Raw genomic sequence first — 18,239 nt, forward strand, 5'->3', positions numbered from 1 at the left:
CATTTTTGTTTTTGTATTTCTTTCTTTCTTCTAACGTTTTTCTTATCACTTCTAATTGTGTCTGAAAATTGCTCGTTTTTAGATTCATGACCATCGTGAAATTTATATTCAAGGCAACGAAACGGAAAAGTCCATTGCGAGGTTAGTCTTTGTCTATTTTTTCTCTCTTTTTTTATTTCGTTTTCTTTTACTAATTTTAGGAGTATCCTTCGTATACTCGAGGACATATCTACGTTTCTCCTCTTCATTATCATACGTTGTTATTTATCACGAGTTCCGTATTAATCACGCGCGAGACAGTAATACAATAAATTGTAAAAATAGCGATTATATACATCTATAGGAAATATACATCTTATATACATCTACGGGAAATATATACTAGAATAGGGTTATTGTTCAAGAAAGAAAGACATCAACATTAACTTTTCTCGTTACTCAATGAGCGTCGAGAAGACAAAACTATATATAGTATATTTCAGACAAGAATTATCTCATGAACGACGAAATGTTGTCATTTTCTTCTATTTTGCAAATATGTGACCGAACTATCGTACATCATGTACTTTTTAATTCTTATTTTCATCTTATTATTTTTCTTGTCATTTTCATTCGACTCTACTCGAAACGAATCTCAGATGACGCAAAATTGCATAGGAAACACTGTTTTCTTCTTTACTTCATATTTTAAACTTTGTAAATTACTTCGTTTAAGCTTTGTCGATATACAAATCAAGATATACGTTTAAAACAAACAAGTTTCACGTTTATCACTTTAGACCACGCAATATGTATAACTAAGTAATAAGCAAGAACGAAATGAACATCCTTCGTATTATGAACAGTATCTATTAATTAAATAACATAAGTGATTGTTATGTCTCAGAATAAACTCAAATATAGTGTAATCAAAACAAATCTTTGATATTGAACTTATTCTGTTAAAAGAAATTACTTTGAAAACGTTAGAATATTAAATTATTGCGACACTCTATGACATGCTTATCTGTTATTACACAATATGATTAAGTAATACTAATAGTACTTGCATGGAAAGTTTAAACACAAACCAATAATGCGGTAAAAGCGAAAAAATTTAAGTTAAAGAAAAACTTATTTCAATTGTTTTGAATAATCCGTACCTATAAAATAAAATTTGAAAATTAATAATACGATGATTTACAGTTACTAAATATTTTATTATAAACTCTACGAGTACATACGAAATTTTATCAGTGTGACTGATAAATGTGTCTCTGACATACAGTATTTTTCTAACTTGTCTCTTCTTAAATATGTCTTTATCAAAATGTACATATTAACTTAAAAAGATGATATTCGAAAATACCATTATTATAATGTTCGTTGATAATCTTTATCAATTAAGTGTATCGTATTGTTTATTAACCCTAGTGTGTCAATGTAATAATTTTTTTCATTTTCTACATATTCTTAGGAACGCTAATAGAATTACTAATATTTAATCTATTCTTTCAATTATCCTGTAAAATAATGGAAAGTATATTAAAATGTCCTCAAATCCAAAGAGATTTTCTCTAATCACATTTCGTTATCCATTACTTCATGTATTATAGTTTATAAAATATTGATATAAAAACTTTTAACTTTCAGTATGAAAATAAACGACGTGTAGACTAGATTAAATTATGACAGATTTATCGCTTTTTCCAGTAGAAACTTAATACATAATAGTAAGATAAAAAAATTTAATTTGAGTATTAAAGATCTTTTTTTCGAGCTCCAGACAATATCAACAGATATTAATTGATATGTAGAAAACTGATCCTTAGCATTATATTCCTCAATATTCGTGTTAATAAAAATCATTTTACTCTGATGTAAACGAATAAATGATGTTCATAATTATGTATAATCATAATATATTATAATATGATTATGCATAAAAAGTGAATGAGTATGTATAACCATTCATTTTTCTTTTTTTAAATTATCTATGTACTATAATAAAGACACATTTATACGAAACAAATTAATCTTGTATGTGGAATTTAATTATTACATTTGTTATTTAAATGTGGAAAAATGCCCATCTATCATTTTCATATCGCGTGCTATATTATCGACAGCTTATTAAATTATTTGACAGTGGATACTTGCATTGTATTACTATTATATAATAAACTTTATATTGCACATAATATTGAAATTCTTGATTTCATATTGAATCTTTGTTTAAATAATGTATGATATACTTATATGAATCTAATGCTAGAACTTTTTCTGACTTAATGATACAACATAGTCGATATCTATTGGTAGTCGATGTCTGAGAATTAATTTTGCTTCTTTTGTTTATATCCATGATTGTTAGTGATTTTGTTCGTTTGCTCTTTTCGTTAACAAACTGTAATATTTCATTAACAATACTGTTAATAAACTGTAATAAATTTAAAAATACCGAATTCGAGCTCGAGTTACGCATAAAGTTTTAATGCTATAATATACAAAGACGAAGTAACGAGCTTCATATGCTAATATGCGATAATTCTACTGGTGTTGCGCAGAAGAAAATAAAATGACGGGCTAGAGTTTGATTGGATATTTACTAACCACGTGACTTCAAATTTATCTCTGTACAATACGATTCAAAGTGGGGACATTGCTTTAAGAAATTAAATAAGTTATAAATATAATTCTTTTTCAATTAATTACACTTTGTATTAATTATTAATAAATATTGAAATAAATTAATATTTCAATCAATAACGATAACAAAAAAAAAATTAATAACAAAGAAAATATGTGTAAATCAAACTAAATATTAAACATTTATAAATTTAATATACAATAAACATTGTTTTACAAAATATACAATACGCCATAATGCTTTCTAATTTTCTTGTCAAAATATTAGGAATAAAAATCATGTTTATTTAAAATTTTTTAAAAATTAACGATGAATGTCTTAACCATCATATCTGACATTTTAATTATAATATATTACATTTATTAACTTAAGTATTTAATATTTATTTTCCTATTATCAATTATTTTACAATTTATCATTATAATTTACAGATTTTCCAAAAGAGTAAAGATATCTCCTATCTGTAATGTTTTCATTGACTTCAGTTCTATCTTCTAGAATAGAATTTTTTGAAAATGAGAACGCAGAGATGCATTGTCTCAGGTGAAAATTATTATCGAGTCAAGAGAAATTTATTCCATAATGGTAGAAATATGCGCTTTAGCCTTATCATTCGTGATTTCTTGGTGGCAGGAGAATCGCACGAAGGATTTGTAGGGTCTGCTCGTGCTCGTATTTGAGATGAACAGTCGGGCAGTGTTCGTCGTGACACTGGCTGATTAACATTCATTCACGGATAAGAAGACACGGAAACAAAAGGAGTTTCTTTACGAAAGGATTATAAGATTACGAGAGGATTATAAAATTATATAAAATCTTATCAGCTGCTTACCAATTATAATCTTATTTTTAAAAATTAACGACGTGAATGTATTATGTCTTTTGGTTCTATGAAACAAACAGATGTAATTGTTCGTAATGAAATAGTGAATTAAAGACAGTATCTTCTTCAGCGTTTAATTTGATTTCTACATAAAGTGAACTACATCATATTCCATCATTATCAAGAAATTTTTAATCAGAACGTTTAATCAGTTTCTCATATAAAAATGAGTGGCAGTAAGTAAAAATGAGCATTTGTATCTTCGTGAAAAATAATCAAAATATTTTATATGTCTTATTTATGAATATATTTTAAGCAGTAGAATTATATATATATATATATATATATATATATATATATATATATAAATTATTTATGTGTAACTTTATATATCACACTTTATATATTTTCTTTGTTATTAATTTTTTTGTTATCGTTATTGATTGAAATATTTTCTGGCACATCCAGATTTAAGTATAGTTAACTCAACTAATGATAAGTTTTTTATAATGTTTATATTGTTTTTATAATGCTTGTTAAACTTTTTATAATATTTAAGAAATACAAAAAGTTTTATCTTCATTATTGGTTTATTATCCGATAATACAAATTTTAACTTCTATGAGATAATTAAATTCATTATTTATGAATCAATTTTGAAATAGATGTCCATAAAAGTTTTTTTTTCGTGTTTAATGAATAGAAGTATAGACACTAAACAAAATTAGATCGATTTTCTAGGAAGAAGAAAGTAATTATTACATTTTTCAAACTCAACAATAAATTTCACAAAGCATTATGAGAAACGTTAGGCTCATCTGATTTATGTACTGTAGTCTAGGGTACTTGCTTGATATCGCGTCAGTGTCTTTCAGTTTAATTCCGTCAATGGAATCATTGACATTCATCCTTGATTATACACATTATCCACTACCTTGGGGGCGAGTCCCTCTATATCAAAATTGTAAAATTCCATTGTCATTGCACAGGGAGAATGACCTATGACAATTTCTTGCTATTCTGGTAAAATTATTTTGGAAAGATAATAACAATAATTGAGCCATATTGATTATCATACTATTATTATTGCTAAAAAGAAAATAAAAATAATGAACCGTATGACAATTATTTATAATAACGTAAATACCTATACATTTGGTAACAAAAAATTTATTTTTAATCGTATTATTATTAATGAATAATTAATAACGCCGAGCAAATATTAAATCACAATTATTATAAAGACATTATTTGTGAATATTTGCATAAAGATAAAGATGTATCAATTTAAACTATTTTTATGTGTTATAAGTATCGATTTGATTCTCTATAAAATGATTTTATCTTTTAAAATAAGTTTTCGTTCTCCTTTAAAAGATTGGTAATTTTTCCTTCGTGCGAATATGTCCGATAGATTAATCTAATTAGATTGACAGAAAAATAAATTATCAAATAAAAGAAGCAGTTATCTCACGTTAATAAACCTTCATAATGCCATTAAGTATTAAAGAGAACTACCAATTGATACTGAATGAAACATAAAAAAAAAACGTAGTAATCATTTGAATAATTAATAACACAATATTTTTCCAATATTGTATTACAATATAGAGATATAAAACGACTTTTCTTTTTTCTTTGTTTAAGAAAAGGAATTCATTACATGCCGAGATATACTATGGTATTTCGTTTTTTGCGGATTTGCTATTAATTATATGTTAAGGATCAATCTGAATCTCACCATAGTGACTATGGTAATTCCACGACCGAAAACAGCCTCGTCCATTCAATGCATGGAAGAAAATGTTGTCAATTTGTGGAAAAATACAACATTTAATGAAAGTATCGATACTTCCGTCGATATCGATGAACGAAAGCTGACTTTCGAAAACGCAACAGTAATTAATTATTTATCTTAATGAATATTAACAATAAAAAGTTTCATAATAATTTCAATTGAATTTAAGTTTCTCAATAAAAATTGAATGTTTTTTAATATCTTTTATCTTTCACATTTTTTTATCTTTTTGCGTTCACTAGTATAACGATCTATTTGCTTGGAGCGAATATGATCAAGGGCTAGTATTAGGCGCTTATTATTGGCTTCACTGGCTCTCTCAGCTTCCTGGTGGTATTTTAGCAAGACGTTACGGTACAAAATTTGTATTTGGATGTGCCAATTTATTAACAGCTCTTTTAGGCTTTCTCATACCTTTTGCAACTCGATATCATCTGAACGCTCTCGTGTTTCTCCGAGTTCTTCAGGGTCTTGTTGCGGTAGGTTGAATTCTGGAGAGAAAATCTATATGTCTAAGGAAAGATAATCAGAATGAAAATTTTTTAGGGTGTCGTTTGGCCTAGCATGCACGATATGACAGCCAAATGGATACCGTCGATTGAAAGAAGTAGATTTGTCAGTGCCTACTTAGGTAAAGCTGGATAAAAAATTAGATTGATTATTTGTTTTCAATATATTAAATCAGATTATTCGAAAATTAATCATATTTCTTTCCTACAGGTAGTTCTGTCGGAGCTGCTATCACATATCCACTTTGCGCAACGGTTTCCAATGCCTTGGGATGGGAAGCTGCGTTTTATGTCACTTCTGTTCTCGGAGTAATTTGGTAAGCATGAACAAATATAAAGTACTTGTACAAGAAAAGTAATATATTTCGTACGGAAAACTTTGTGTATCAAAGATAAGTAATCCTTAGACTCATTATCTTTCTACCAAAATGAAAGAATATGAAAAAATAAAGTAGTTCATGTAAAAAGACTGATTCGAGTTCCTTCATTTAATATTTAAACAGTCTTTGCATAAGAAAAGTGCTGTAATATAAATATAAATTTTAATAAATAGACAAAAATTTGGTACCGAAAAATCGTAGATATTTCGTGAAAAAAATCTAATAAGAGCGAGAAAAATATTATATGCATTAATAAGTTTCTTTATAATAATTTTGTTTTTAATGAAGGTACTGCTTCTGGTTCTTTTTCGTGTACGATTCACCGCAAACACATCCACGTATTTCCGACGAAGAAAAAAATTACATACTTGAGAATATTTCGGGATCTGTCGATGATGAAGAAACGAAGGTACCTTGGAAGTCAATATTTATGTCAGGACCAGTGTGGATTTCCGTTTTGGCTCAGTGGGGTGGAGCTTGGGGTTTCCTCACCTTAATGACGCAAGCTCCTACATACTTTAATTTCATTCATGGATGGAATATTCACGCGGTAAGAAAACTCATTCAAACGGATCTAACAATATATACATATTCTTCTATAAACTTTAAAAAAGTTTTCCTACAATATTACAACGTTTTATTACTTTTCGTATTTGAATTTATTATAAAGGAAGGTTTTTAATTCTGACATTAATAAAATATATTGAGCAAATGAACTTATTTATTAAAATACTTAAAAACATTTGCAACTTTGATATATATATATATATATATATATATATATATATATATGTCATATAATATAATTATAACATAGATACGAGATACGTTAACAAAATTTCAGTAATCAGTTTACATTTTCACAAAATTTCCGTTTTAGAATTTTAGTCTTATTAAACAAATGACGTATTAGATTTATCATTAAATATCTTGCTCGAACATAAAAACGTAACTGTCATTGTAGATCGTTATCTGTAATATAACATTCCGATGATATATGATGATCTTATATAATATTCGTGTACATATTTGTCGTACGGATTAATGCAATAAAATATACTTTCTTGACATTGATATTTTGATAAATTTTAATTATTGTCTTTTCGATTTTAGATCAAAGATATAATATATATAAAAAATAAACATTACAATCCATATATATATATATATATATATATATATATATATATATATATAATTTTCAGACGGGTATTTTGTCCGGTGCACCTCACATTTTGAGAATGATATTTTCCTACTTCTATTCCATCATGAGCGACTGGCTTCTACGAACTGAAAGAATGAGTTTAACGAACGTAAGGAAATTAGCAACCTTTGTGTGCAATGGTTTACAAGGTGTATTTATAATCGCATTAGGCTATAGCGGTTGTCATCCTTATCTCGCTGTGATTTTTATGATGGCTGGTACAGCAGTGAATGGAGCAGTTTCAGCATCCACTTTAGCTAGTTTTGTTGATTTAAGTCCAAATTATGCAAGTATTCTGCTTGGATTTTGTGGAATGGTTGTAATTTGGGCAGGATTTATTTCACCCGTCATCGTTGGTATACTTACGAACAATAATGTGAGTACATATATATATATATGTATATATACATATATACCTCATATGTGCCTCTACAAATTCTTTCATACGATACTTATCATCCTCTCTTAAAGAGACAAGATCGTTGAACTTGTTTCTATATAATTATTTTTATTTTATTTGCTAAAGATATCGAACAATATCTTGGACACGTATCTCAAATCAACGATCAATTAAAATAAATAATATTATCTTCTTAGCAAACTGCTGGTCAATGGCGTATCGTGTTCCTTATTGCTGGTGCCAATGCAATAGCTGGCTGTTTAATTTACATGTTTGGTGGAACATCCAAGGAGCAACCTTGGAACCAATATAAGAAACCAACAGAACAAAATAAAAATGAAATGCAGAATTTACAAACGAAAAAGAAAGAGATAATTAAATATGAACAAGAAGCGGAAAGGATAAGTAAACCGGAAGAAGAAAAGTTATGTGTTGATAAGTGACCATCAGGTAAAATATTAATTTTCATCTGTATCTTCTTTAAAAAATAATATCGTAACTTTTTCCATAAAATTTGTAAGTCCTGTAAATACTGTATAGCGTAAAAATAATATAATATCCATACTTCTACGAGATCGAATCAAACGAAAAATAAGATAAAAATCTAGAATTGCTTCTTAAGTAATTATTAAACAAGAAAAAATTGTCACATTTTAATTTTGACTCGTAAAACAGTTTATTTCACAAAACAGGAATGGTTCATGATACGAATGTGGTTGTACATCGAGAAAAATGTAGTATTAATAAAAATTCGTATGTTTGTATGCGCAGTGAGAATACGCAAACGCACTGTAACTAAAATTTATTGCATAATTGATAATTATTGATCTGTAATAGTTTTTATCAAAAAGGCGATACATATGATTATCGAAGGCGCATCGATACTTAGAATACTGTATAATATAATTGTTCTCGATAACGATATTTTTGTATGTTTCAATACGTATAAAAGTTTATCGTTTCGAATGTATACGAATTTTGCAGAAGTATTAACGTCGATATTTTTTTTTTTAATAATATAAGAACCCGTTACTGAAAAATTCGTACAATGTTAAAACTTCTGTAATAAAACATCTTTACCACAAATGGAAAGATTAAAATTTCCTTGATTTAAATTTAAAATATCTTTTGTATAATATGAATACCATTAAAAGGAAAACTTGTAAAATAGAAGAAATAGTAAAATATTATTAGATACTCAATAAATAATAAAAAGAAATCATTTATATGATAAAAATCTTATTACTAAACCTCACCCAGGAATTTCTTATTACTCTGTAATATTAAAATATTAACTTATTATATGTGAACGAATAATGAAACACAATAGTGCGACTAGCGTTGAAAGCGCGTTATAAGAAAAAATGCAAATACACTGCGCAGTTGGAAACGCAAAGCTTTTTATATTATTCTTTGTCGTAAAAACTTACGCGGTTATAAATGCATGAAAGTAACTTCTACCAAAGCAATGAGAAACGCAAAACGTTTACAAGACCTTCTCATATTTTATAATATACCACTGTGTATCGCCATAATTGATTCTTATATGAATAAATATATATGTCAGACTTCCTATTAACGCAATAACGCAAGAAAAAGAAATATTTTAATCATAAAATTAAAGTTAGGCCATACATAGGAATCTTTCATCAGGTAAATCGAATTCATTACTCTATAATATATAACTCGTCTATATATGTGTATATATATATATATATATATATATATATATATATATATATATCATATCATTCATGTATATATACTATATCATTTTATATCATTATAATGCATAAGTTGATTCTCTCTTTCTCTCTTCCTCTCTCTCGCTATCTCTCTCTCCCTCTCTATAGCTCATAGAATTTGAATATTGTACTTCTACACAACAAGTGACTTTTCATCGTCTTTTCGGTCCACTTTTCCTACCCTTAGAAACATAGTTTCTATCATTTTGATATTGTGCCAGCGATAGATATAATAGATCGCTTTGTTTATCGGATACAATTTAAAGAGAAAGAAAATAACTTTTAATAATCAATAACGTTATGTCATGTTAATAAATAAATAAATAAATATGATAATCACTTATAAGTTAAAAGACTTTATAAATGATAAATACTTTCACTCTCGGTAATAAATCATGCGTATTTGTCTATTAAAATGTTTGACTTGCACTACTAACACAATAGATATTAGATATATATATATATATATATATATATATATATATATATATATACACCTAGTACTTTCCTACGTTTTATTCCCACTTGTATATAAGTGTAATCTTTGTATAGATATACAATATAATTTAGTTCTTACTTACTACCCTGTGCTTTAGAATATAAAGCATTAGCAATGCTAGGAAGTGTTGTAATGGAAGGATTCGATAAAGTTTGATCGGAATTGTTACTAAACGTTGGATGAAACGTATACGCTTTTGGAAAAAACGATATGTTCGTGTAATTCGAATTTTGTAATTTGTTCAAAGATAGTATTTTTTACTTCGTACGTATGAACACATTGGCACGCTTATCAATATTCTCGAAGTTCTTAAGAACACTCATCTGAGAAGACATCGATTTTATCCTCGATCGATTCTTTTTTCGACAATAGTAAATCAATACAAAAGTATCCATATACGTTAGGTAATCTTTAACACTCTTGCATCTTCCTGAATAAAATGTGATCTTTTTAAAACATCAATATACTCTGGTAAATATGTAATGATCATAGATGTACCTAATATTGTAACGATTAATTTGATTGGATTTTGAGAAATATCGCCAAACGATGGCAACGTAATTTTTCTTTATAGTGACTATCACATCTAAACCTAGCTACGTTCATCGAGTAAATTCAAGTTGAGATTGATACCTATATTACGATGGAAAGTACGACAGCGAAAATACTCCGTGAAATAGTCGAGTTTTATTCTCGTTTCCTTTCAGTCCTAACATTTAATACTTTCTTCCTCTACGTTTTATTCATAAATCATGAAATCGATCTATTAAAAGTTTAATCTTGAAAAGATATCCAAGGAACCACTTCTAAATGCAGATCTAATTTAGATAATCACTTTAGGTAAAAAATATTCTATAATGTCGGACAGTAGCAATGGCACTGTTTCTATGAAATAATTAAAATCAATATCGGTATAAATTTGTTCGGCGTTCACATTGATATAAACTTTTCGACTGACATGAACGGTACATTTTCGATCTATTGGCATGGGCATTCGCGCATAATTAATAATGATAAACGAAGCTAAGTAGATAAAATTAATTGGAAAACTACAAGGAAGATCTCGTTTGTATAAGATCAACCGTTATTGTCAGTATAATTGCCACGTTCGAATATCCCGAACGATATTTGTGCAGAAAAAGTTGTGATATAAAATCGAATTGGAACTTGATTTCTTGTCAGAAAAATGATATCTGAAAAAATGGCACTTTCCAGTAGAAACATTAAATCTTTGTAAAATACATAAAAAAATCATTTTGAAAGGCGATAATTACGCGTATCTTTCAATCGTTTTATTGCACGGTTGACCAGCAACCAAAAATGGTTTACGATCTCATTGTACCTATCGAACATCTACGTCATATATTTTTTATATCGGAAATCACCTCGTGTAAATCTATTACATCATAAAAATTCGACGAATAGAAACGGAAATAAAAGTAGAAAATGAAATTGCCGGTGGCCCGTTTATAACAATTTCTACGTATATAGTAAGATTTCTATATCCGTGAAAAATGACGAACAAAAGTATTCGCCGATTATTATGCACTTTGTGCCGATCAATTTTATAGTCAACGAAGTTACCTGACGTTCGATTATGAAAAGATTTGGTCCATATCGCATTTTAATGCGATACATGACGTATTAAGTAATTCGTGTAACGATCCACTTAAGGAACAGGAAAGCAATGAAGATTAAACATTGGTTGGTGGATCCATAGCGCAAATAACGGCTTTCATAACACTCGCAGCTGCCAAAGACGCGTAAGGTTGCCATTCCTTGATACGAGAACCATCCTTGTAATCGGAGATACCTCGTATCACTGCGAAATTCTCTCTACAATTTCCAAGGATACTTTCAACGACGGCGTCCATTTCAGCATCGAAAGCAAGAGCACCAAACCGAGTGGCAAATTTTTGCCTGAGTTGATCGTCTCGTGCAATTTGTCGACCCGAAGCGATTGGGGCTAAGTGGATTCGAGGACAACCCTCCATTCTAATGAACATACGACCATGACGACCATGATTGAACGATAAGAGAACCAGTTAAACGGAATAAAATCAATTTTATAAATGTACCTCTTGTTCGTCGTATCCTGAGGAGCAATAGGATGAGCAACTTCGATGACGTCTCTGTCTCCAATAGCCATGTACAATTTATCAGATTCAGGGGGTGGTGCTTTGAAATCGTGCTCCGCTTGATTACCTAAATTTTCTATACCTTCCTTCAGATACTCTTGCCAAGGAGGACTTATCTCATTCTCCGACTTGAAGTAAATAATAAATATGAAATAACATATTTATTATAACGTGATAAGTATACGTTAATTGACTCACCTGTTGTTTAAGATTAACGGCTATCTCTTGAAGACCTAGATTAGGTGGACAGTATTCTTTGGTCTCGAAATGATAGTTACCATTTTCGTTCATCTTCGCACTCTCGCAGTATACGTATACATATTTTTTATTGATCAGAGTTGGATGTGAAACAACCACATCGCCGAGCCTCACGTGCTTGTTGTAATCCGTATAATGCGGTACACCTCCGCCAACACCCACCAGGAACACGAAATCAACCTTTTGAAAAGTACCTGCGTGAAAAAAATAATATTTTTTTGAACCATATTCAAATATACTATTTTGACGACATTGCATATTCAATAATTTTACTATTACGTTGAAAAGTTTCATTCTCTGCACATGATGTGCATATTAAATTAAGAATAGATCTACAGGGAGAATAAATGTTTACACAAAGAGAACTTTATTTATCGTTCGTATAAGCTTATAACTAATATACTAATCGAACTATCAAATATCCGCAGACTCATATATTTTATGTTTAAATCAGATGTTCAATGAAATGAATAGGGGAATATTTCATAAATGCAATCCAAAATGAAAAAAAAAGAAGTATAGATGTATACTGAAGAAGAATTAAGATACAATATGTCGAACGATTAATTTTATGTTCTCAAAATTCCAGTATTATATAATAATTATTCCTACCTAATAGTCTAGTCGTAGTATTCCCTGCTGCGGTCATAGCTTCTCGAGTATGACCCACGGTTGGTAGTTTTGTGCAAACAATCCTATGAGCACCGATGTTACCCAATGTATACACGTTTGATTCTCCTAGAACAAATAACATTTACGCTTTAGATCACATAAATTCAACATGTTCGATTTTCAACTTGTGTATTATACAGGTGCATCGTGCCGCTATCAAAAAATTGATATTGGACCTATGTACGGTGTAGAGATCAAATTAATCAAAAAATTATTCATTCCAAAATTATGCATTCATCATATTCGATGTCGTTATAATTGATATAACATTGTTGATTAGTGATCCGTGGATTTGCTATTGAATAAAAATTAATTTTTTCAAAAATAAATAAAAAATTTCATGTAAGTCATGTAAGTTTTAATAACGTACAATAAAATAAAACGGACTTTATAAAATATTAAAAATGAAAAAGATTAAAATATTACTTTCTATTACGTATAAATCAAACTTATTTAAAATATTATGAATAAAAATTAAATTGGACCGGTCTGTTCATATATCTCTGTTGCAGTTATACGTCAAACAGGAATATTCTTATATATAAGATGAAACAATATCACTTCTGGTAGAGAAAACTAATAACCGGTTATTCGACTGTAACCATATCTGTAATCTAACCGTAACCGTAAAGATATATTTTTAAAAATTGTATCGATTACAGCAATTGATGTTTCCTATCTCGATATATAAGGTCAAGTTTAATGATTCTTGTAAATTTCATTATAATACATTATATTTAATAATTGTAAAATAGATAAATTGTTCTTCTAATTGCGTATGCAATTAGACAATAAAATTGCATTCTCTATTACTGAGTAATGCACACAAGATAAAATTCGAACTATATGGTAATAAACGCATACAACATAAAAAAATTCCATAAAGTGAACATTTCACAAAATGATATGACATATGCCATGCTAATATGAATTGTGTATATAAAAATATAACGAATGATTTTCATGTAACAACCTTCTAAGTATTTAATTAATATAATTGAATAAACATAAAAGTTGGTGAGCAAATGAGATTAAAGTCTTGTTAACGTGGCACAAAAATTGTTGTATCGGATGAAGATAATTAATGGTAGTGTCTTATGTACGATCGTAGCACCGTGACCCTGCAGCGTTCCTTGGATACAAGCACATGGCAAGCTATGAAGTGACATTACAAGTAACGTTGACAACAAAAAACTAGCTATGTTACAGACTACTTTACCAAAACGGCAAATCACGCGCGGTACTCCGTCTGTCATATCTGGCGATGTTGTTGTACCTAAAGTTTCATGCATGGTGAAATAAATATATATGACATGTTTGGAGATCTTATATTCAATAAATTCTTTATATATATATATTACTGATCAATGAACTTTGTCCAAGTATTGCTAATTGTTTAAGATAATACACATGTATGTATAAAGAATAGATTATAATAGAGTTACCACTGATATATTGTTTGTTGTACTCTAATTGTAAGCCACATAATGAAAGACTATTGACTTTCGCTATGTTCTATTAATACTAAAATGAAACATTGCTCCATTATTAGTATTATAAATGTAATTTATAAAATAAAATATTAAGTACTACATATGTCAGATGATCGTTTGAAAAAGCCATAAAGTTACAATGTCGTATACACTTTATATAGTATACTTTTGAAAATAGATTATTATAAAATATTGAAAATACAGGGACTTACCTACAGTCGTGTATCGAACAAATGTTTCTTTATTTTCGATCATAGAATCTACTGCAAGCTTTTCGCAATACTGTGCTGTGATAATTGCTATTGTTGGCTGCTTAGAACTGGCTATCGTAGGCATTTGTTTAACAACCTATGTGAAACATGTTTATATAATATTTATAAATATTTTGGATAAATGTACATATATTTGGTATATTTTACCTGAACTTGAGTATCTTGATGTACTACTCTAGTGAAGGCTCCATGTTCCATTGCTTTTACAACACCTTTTTCCTGTAATTCTTTCATTTTGGCTTCAACTGCGGATACTTCCCAACCATGTTCTCTATAATATAAAATATTTTATAAGACTGAAAATTAAATATTTATTATTGGTTAATATTAAATTTGTTGCATCTTACTTTGCTATATCAATCACAGTAACTGGATTTGGATAAGCAGATTCAATAAGTTCCAACACCTTTTCTATAGTGAGCTCTACTATTTGATCCATAACAGCTTCATCTGTAGATACTATTAACAAAAGTGATAAAGAAAGTAATCATATAATATAATACACATTATAAAACTTAAGAAATATTGAAGCTGTGCATCTGCATATAAAAAGTATTGCACAAAAACAAAGTGACTCTGAAATGAAAAATTAGTTTGCATAAATCTCTTCTTTTATGGTTATTTATAACAATTGTTAGATACACACAATTCTTGCAGAATAATGACATACTCTTTGTGTATATATTGAGAGTCATGCTTTAATGTTGTGAATACTCTTTGTGTATATGTTGTTCCCCATATATAGAATATAACATCTAGGTCAAGTAGACTAATTATATACCAGCATTTTCTATATATAAATTGATACACAATCTACAGAAAATAAATGAAATGCATCTAAAGATATGTAGTGGTATTTTAAGATATAAATACTAGAAAATTTTTGATCTTAATCTAAATTATTAATTGTTACATAAAGTAGTAAAAAGTGAATGTTGTTTCCTTTTTAGTAATATGTATTTAACCTAGAAAAGAGCATAATGCAAATTATAGAGAGCGATAAGTGTTAAGCCAATATTGTTATGGTTACCAGTCTGTTGTGCTGAGCAGAAAAATTGTATCTGCTGGTCAATTCTATATAAGAAAACTATTTTATTCAATAAAAAATTTAGCCTTAGTTTTATTAATACTTGCAAAAAATAGTTTCTGTAAAAAGTATTGACCAGAAGATATTCATTCATTATTTTCATCTACATTATGTGTATTAACTTGTGTCGTAACTAGAGGCCTGTGGATAAAAAATGAAACACAACAACAAAACATGACAAAAATGCAAAACTTTTGTCTTCTTCTCGAACCTGTTCTCCAAATAATTTTCTTAGACGAAGGAAGTGTGATGAGTAAGTAACCGGTGCGAGCTGTGAATAATAAGAGATGAAGTATAAAATGTAATAATAATACTTTACAATATATATACACACAATAAACGTAAATAAAGTCTCCCTTAAATCATATCAATGATACAAAACATAGGAAGCTTCAAGTCAAGTATGCATTTCCTCTGGTTTCTGCTTTAATGTGCACTTGAGACAGCTGCTCCAATATCGTTCAATAAGGAACTATCAAGTTCAATGAGGTTAATCAAATGAGAGATGAATCTCTTACCCATGTATGAATGATTTTTTTTTAAAGTAAAATAAGTAGTTCCAAAATGTTAGTTAGACTAACATTCAATGTTAGTCTAACTATGTTAGTTGTGAATCAATTATGATAATTGTACATTTGTTTTACTTCCATATACAAGTAGTTATGATTTATAAATTTTTACTTACATGGTCTAGTCGGAAGCGAAACTGGTTCTTCAAGTTGTTTCAGTTCAACTTCTAATTTTTTAATACTGGAGTACTTATGTTGCATTAGTTTCATTATTTTCTTTATAAATCCCACATAATCTATTAAGTTTGTAAATAAACATTCCATGTTAATACAGTTAATATATAAAAATAAATAAACCAATTATGTTATTCTCTACATTTTTTACCTCTTGGAAATTCTTGTGGTGCAACCAGTTCTCTGAAAAATTCTTGTGCAACAGTGGGCTGTTCAGTTTCTGAACAAGTGTCGCAAAACCAAAAATCAAGTGTTCTAGACTCTTGTGTATGTTTCCCAGTTTGTGTACTTACTAAAAATACTCTAAATTGAAGACACAGATGAGGTGGTAATACTTCACCATTTGTCACTGAAATTTAAATAAACATAACTATTATAAGATCCATTTGATAATCAAATAATCTATTCTAAAAGATCATGTAACTACCATTAATAGCTTGTTTATTGATAACTATTCCTTTGTGATCTCCACCAGCCACATGTACATTATCATTTCCATTTTCTGTGGGAGGTTCTAAAGCCTGCCTTTCTATAATCAAAGTTGTTGAATTCCCAGTTTTGCATTTTGGTGTCATTACAATATGCTCTGTTTAAACAAAATAAAGAAAAATTCAAATTTATTTTATTTTTTATTTAAACATAATAACAAATTATTTTGATATTTATTACGAAAATAAGAAAAAATTGATAAAAATGATAAAGAAGAAAAAATAAAGTCATTATCGTGTATTTTTTCAAAATGTGTATCATCGACTTTTTACTCCGTTCCTGATAAAAAATGGAGCAGGTTGCCCTGCTTTTATTCAGTTTCTACTCAGTGTGCAATCTGTGCACTTTAAAAATCGAAAAGTGCATCACCTTTTTTCATCTCGTACTCACCAATTCTTTTGTCGTCCATATTTGCTCTCTTCTTTCGTATCTTTATTTTCGAAATTGTAAAATGATTTTCTGAACAAATCAGAAAGATAGCAAAATTGAAATGTGTTCACTTCGAAAAAATTGATAAGATCCTTCTACCTACTACCTGCTCAGTCGAGAGCCGAATGATCACTGACTGCTCGCAACCTTTTTGCGACTTTTTTTATATTCTACTTCTTAACGCAGCTGAGCAGTTGCGCCTGTCAAGATGAAATGTCGACATAACCTCTCTCTCTCTCTCTCTCTCACTCTATCTCTTCTAATAACTCGCTATGGTAACCGCACAAAATTTTTTAGGTATCACCAACATGAAAGTATAATAGCCTTATATTAAAATCTATATTAAGGTTAAAAACTGATATCTATAATTTATATTGACTTATGTATACACTTTAGGTTACGTTTTTAGAAAACTTGATATGATAAAATTTTCAATTTTCTTATAATAACATTTCAGTAAATGAAACATTGTATCATACAATTAAAGAACTACTGATCCAAATAACGACACATGTCACCGCCCAACACCATATTTTTATTTAAATCTGATCATTCGCTCATGGTGCCCCACTTACGTCATTTCTTAGATGCACCACATGATGAATCTTTATTACGTCATCGATATATACGAATATGTGATACATGAGACTATCGTTTCATAGTAATAATAT

At 28.8% G+C, this 18,239-nt stretch overlaps 2 protein-coding genes across 3 annotated transcripts; one reads left to right on the plus strand and one right to left on the minus strand.

The window, feature by feature from the left end:
* Positions 1-3,262: 3,262 nt before the first annotated feature.
* On the plus strand, positions 3,263-9,492 carry LOC124425240 (vesicular glutamate transporter 2). The gene is made up of 8 exons (XM_046965373.1): positions 3,263-3,688; positions 5,100-5,350; positions 5,493-5,729; positions 5,797-5,881; positions 5,971-6,076; positions 6,428-6,689; positions 7,345-7,719; positions 7,941-9,492. The coding sequence occupies exons 1-8, from the start codon at positions 3,679-3,681 to the stop codon at positions 8,184-8,186; spliced, it is 1,572 nt and encodes a 523-aa protein (XP_046821329.1). The 5' UTR covers positions 3,263-3,678; the 3' UTR covers positions 8,187-9,492.
* On the minus strand, positions 8,395-18,225 carry LOC124425238. 2 transcript variants are annotated; one of them, XM_046965371.1, is made up of 12 exons: positions 17,530-18,225; positions 17,078-17,236; positions 16,802-16,999; positions 16,593-16,712; positions 15,168-15,279; positions 14,968-15,091; positions 14,761-14,896; positions 14,275-14,331; positions 12,996-13,121; positions 12,324-12,577; positions 12,066-12,253; positions 8,395-11,982 (listed from the first exon to the last, which is right to left on the minus strand). In XM_046965371.1, exons 1-12 carry the CDS (start codon positions 17,546-17,548, stop codon positions 11,682-11,684), a joined length of 1,794 nt encoding a protein of 597 aa, XP_046821327.1. In that variant the 5' UTR covers positions 17,549-18,225; the 3' UTR covers positions 8,395-11,681. The 2 variants fall into 2 exon arrangements, with proteins under 2 accessions (XP_046821327.1, XP_046821328.1); XM_046965372.1 differs by lacking the exon at positions 14,275-14,331.
* Between the last annotated feature and the right edge of the window lie 14 nt (positions 18,226-18,239).

The sequence above is a fragment of the Vespa crabro genome, chromosome 6 (genome assembly GCF_910589235.1).
Source record: "Vespa crabro chromosome 6, iyVesCrab1.2, whole genome shotgun sequence".
Classification (NCBI taxonomy): domain Eukaryota; kingdom Metazoa; phylum Arthropoda; class Insecta; order Hymenoptera; family Vespidae; genus Vespa; species Vespa crabro.

What these genes read in the sequence shown, in the direction of transcription:
- LOC124425240 (XM_046965373.1), top strand. An exon ending in TGACTTTCGAAAACGCAACA is followed by an intron (nt 5,351 to 5,492) that starts GTAATTAATTAT and finishes TGCGTTCACTAG; the next exon opens with TATAACGATCTATTTGCTTG. An exon ending in TTCTTCAGGGTCTTGTTGCG is followed by an intron (nt 5,730 to 5,796) that starts GTAGGTTGAATT and finishes AAAATTTTTTAG; the next exon opens with GGTGTCGTTTGGCCTAGCAT.
- LOC124425238 (XM_046965371.1), bottom strand. An exon ending in ACCACAAGAATTTCCAAGAG is followed by an intron (nt 16,713 to 16,801) that starts GTAAAAAATGTA and finishes CAAACTTAATAG; the next exon opens with ATTATGTGGGATTTATAAAG. An exon ending in CAGGATACGACGAACAAGAG is followed by an intron (nt 11,983 to 12,065) that starts GTACATTTATAA and finishes TATGTTCATTAG; the next exon opens with AATGGAGGGTTGTCCTCGAA.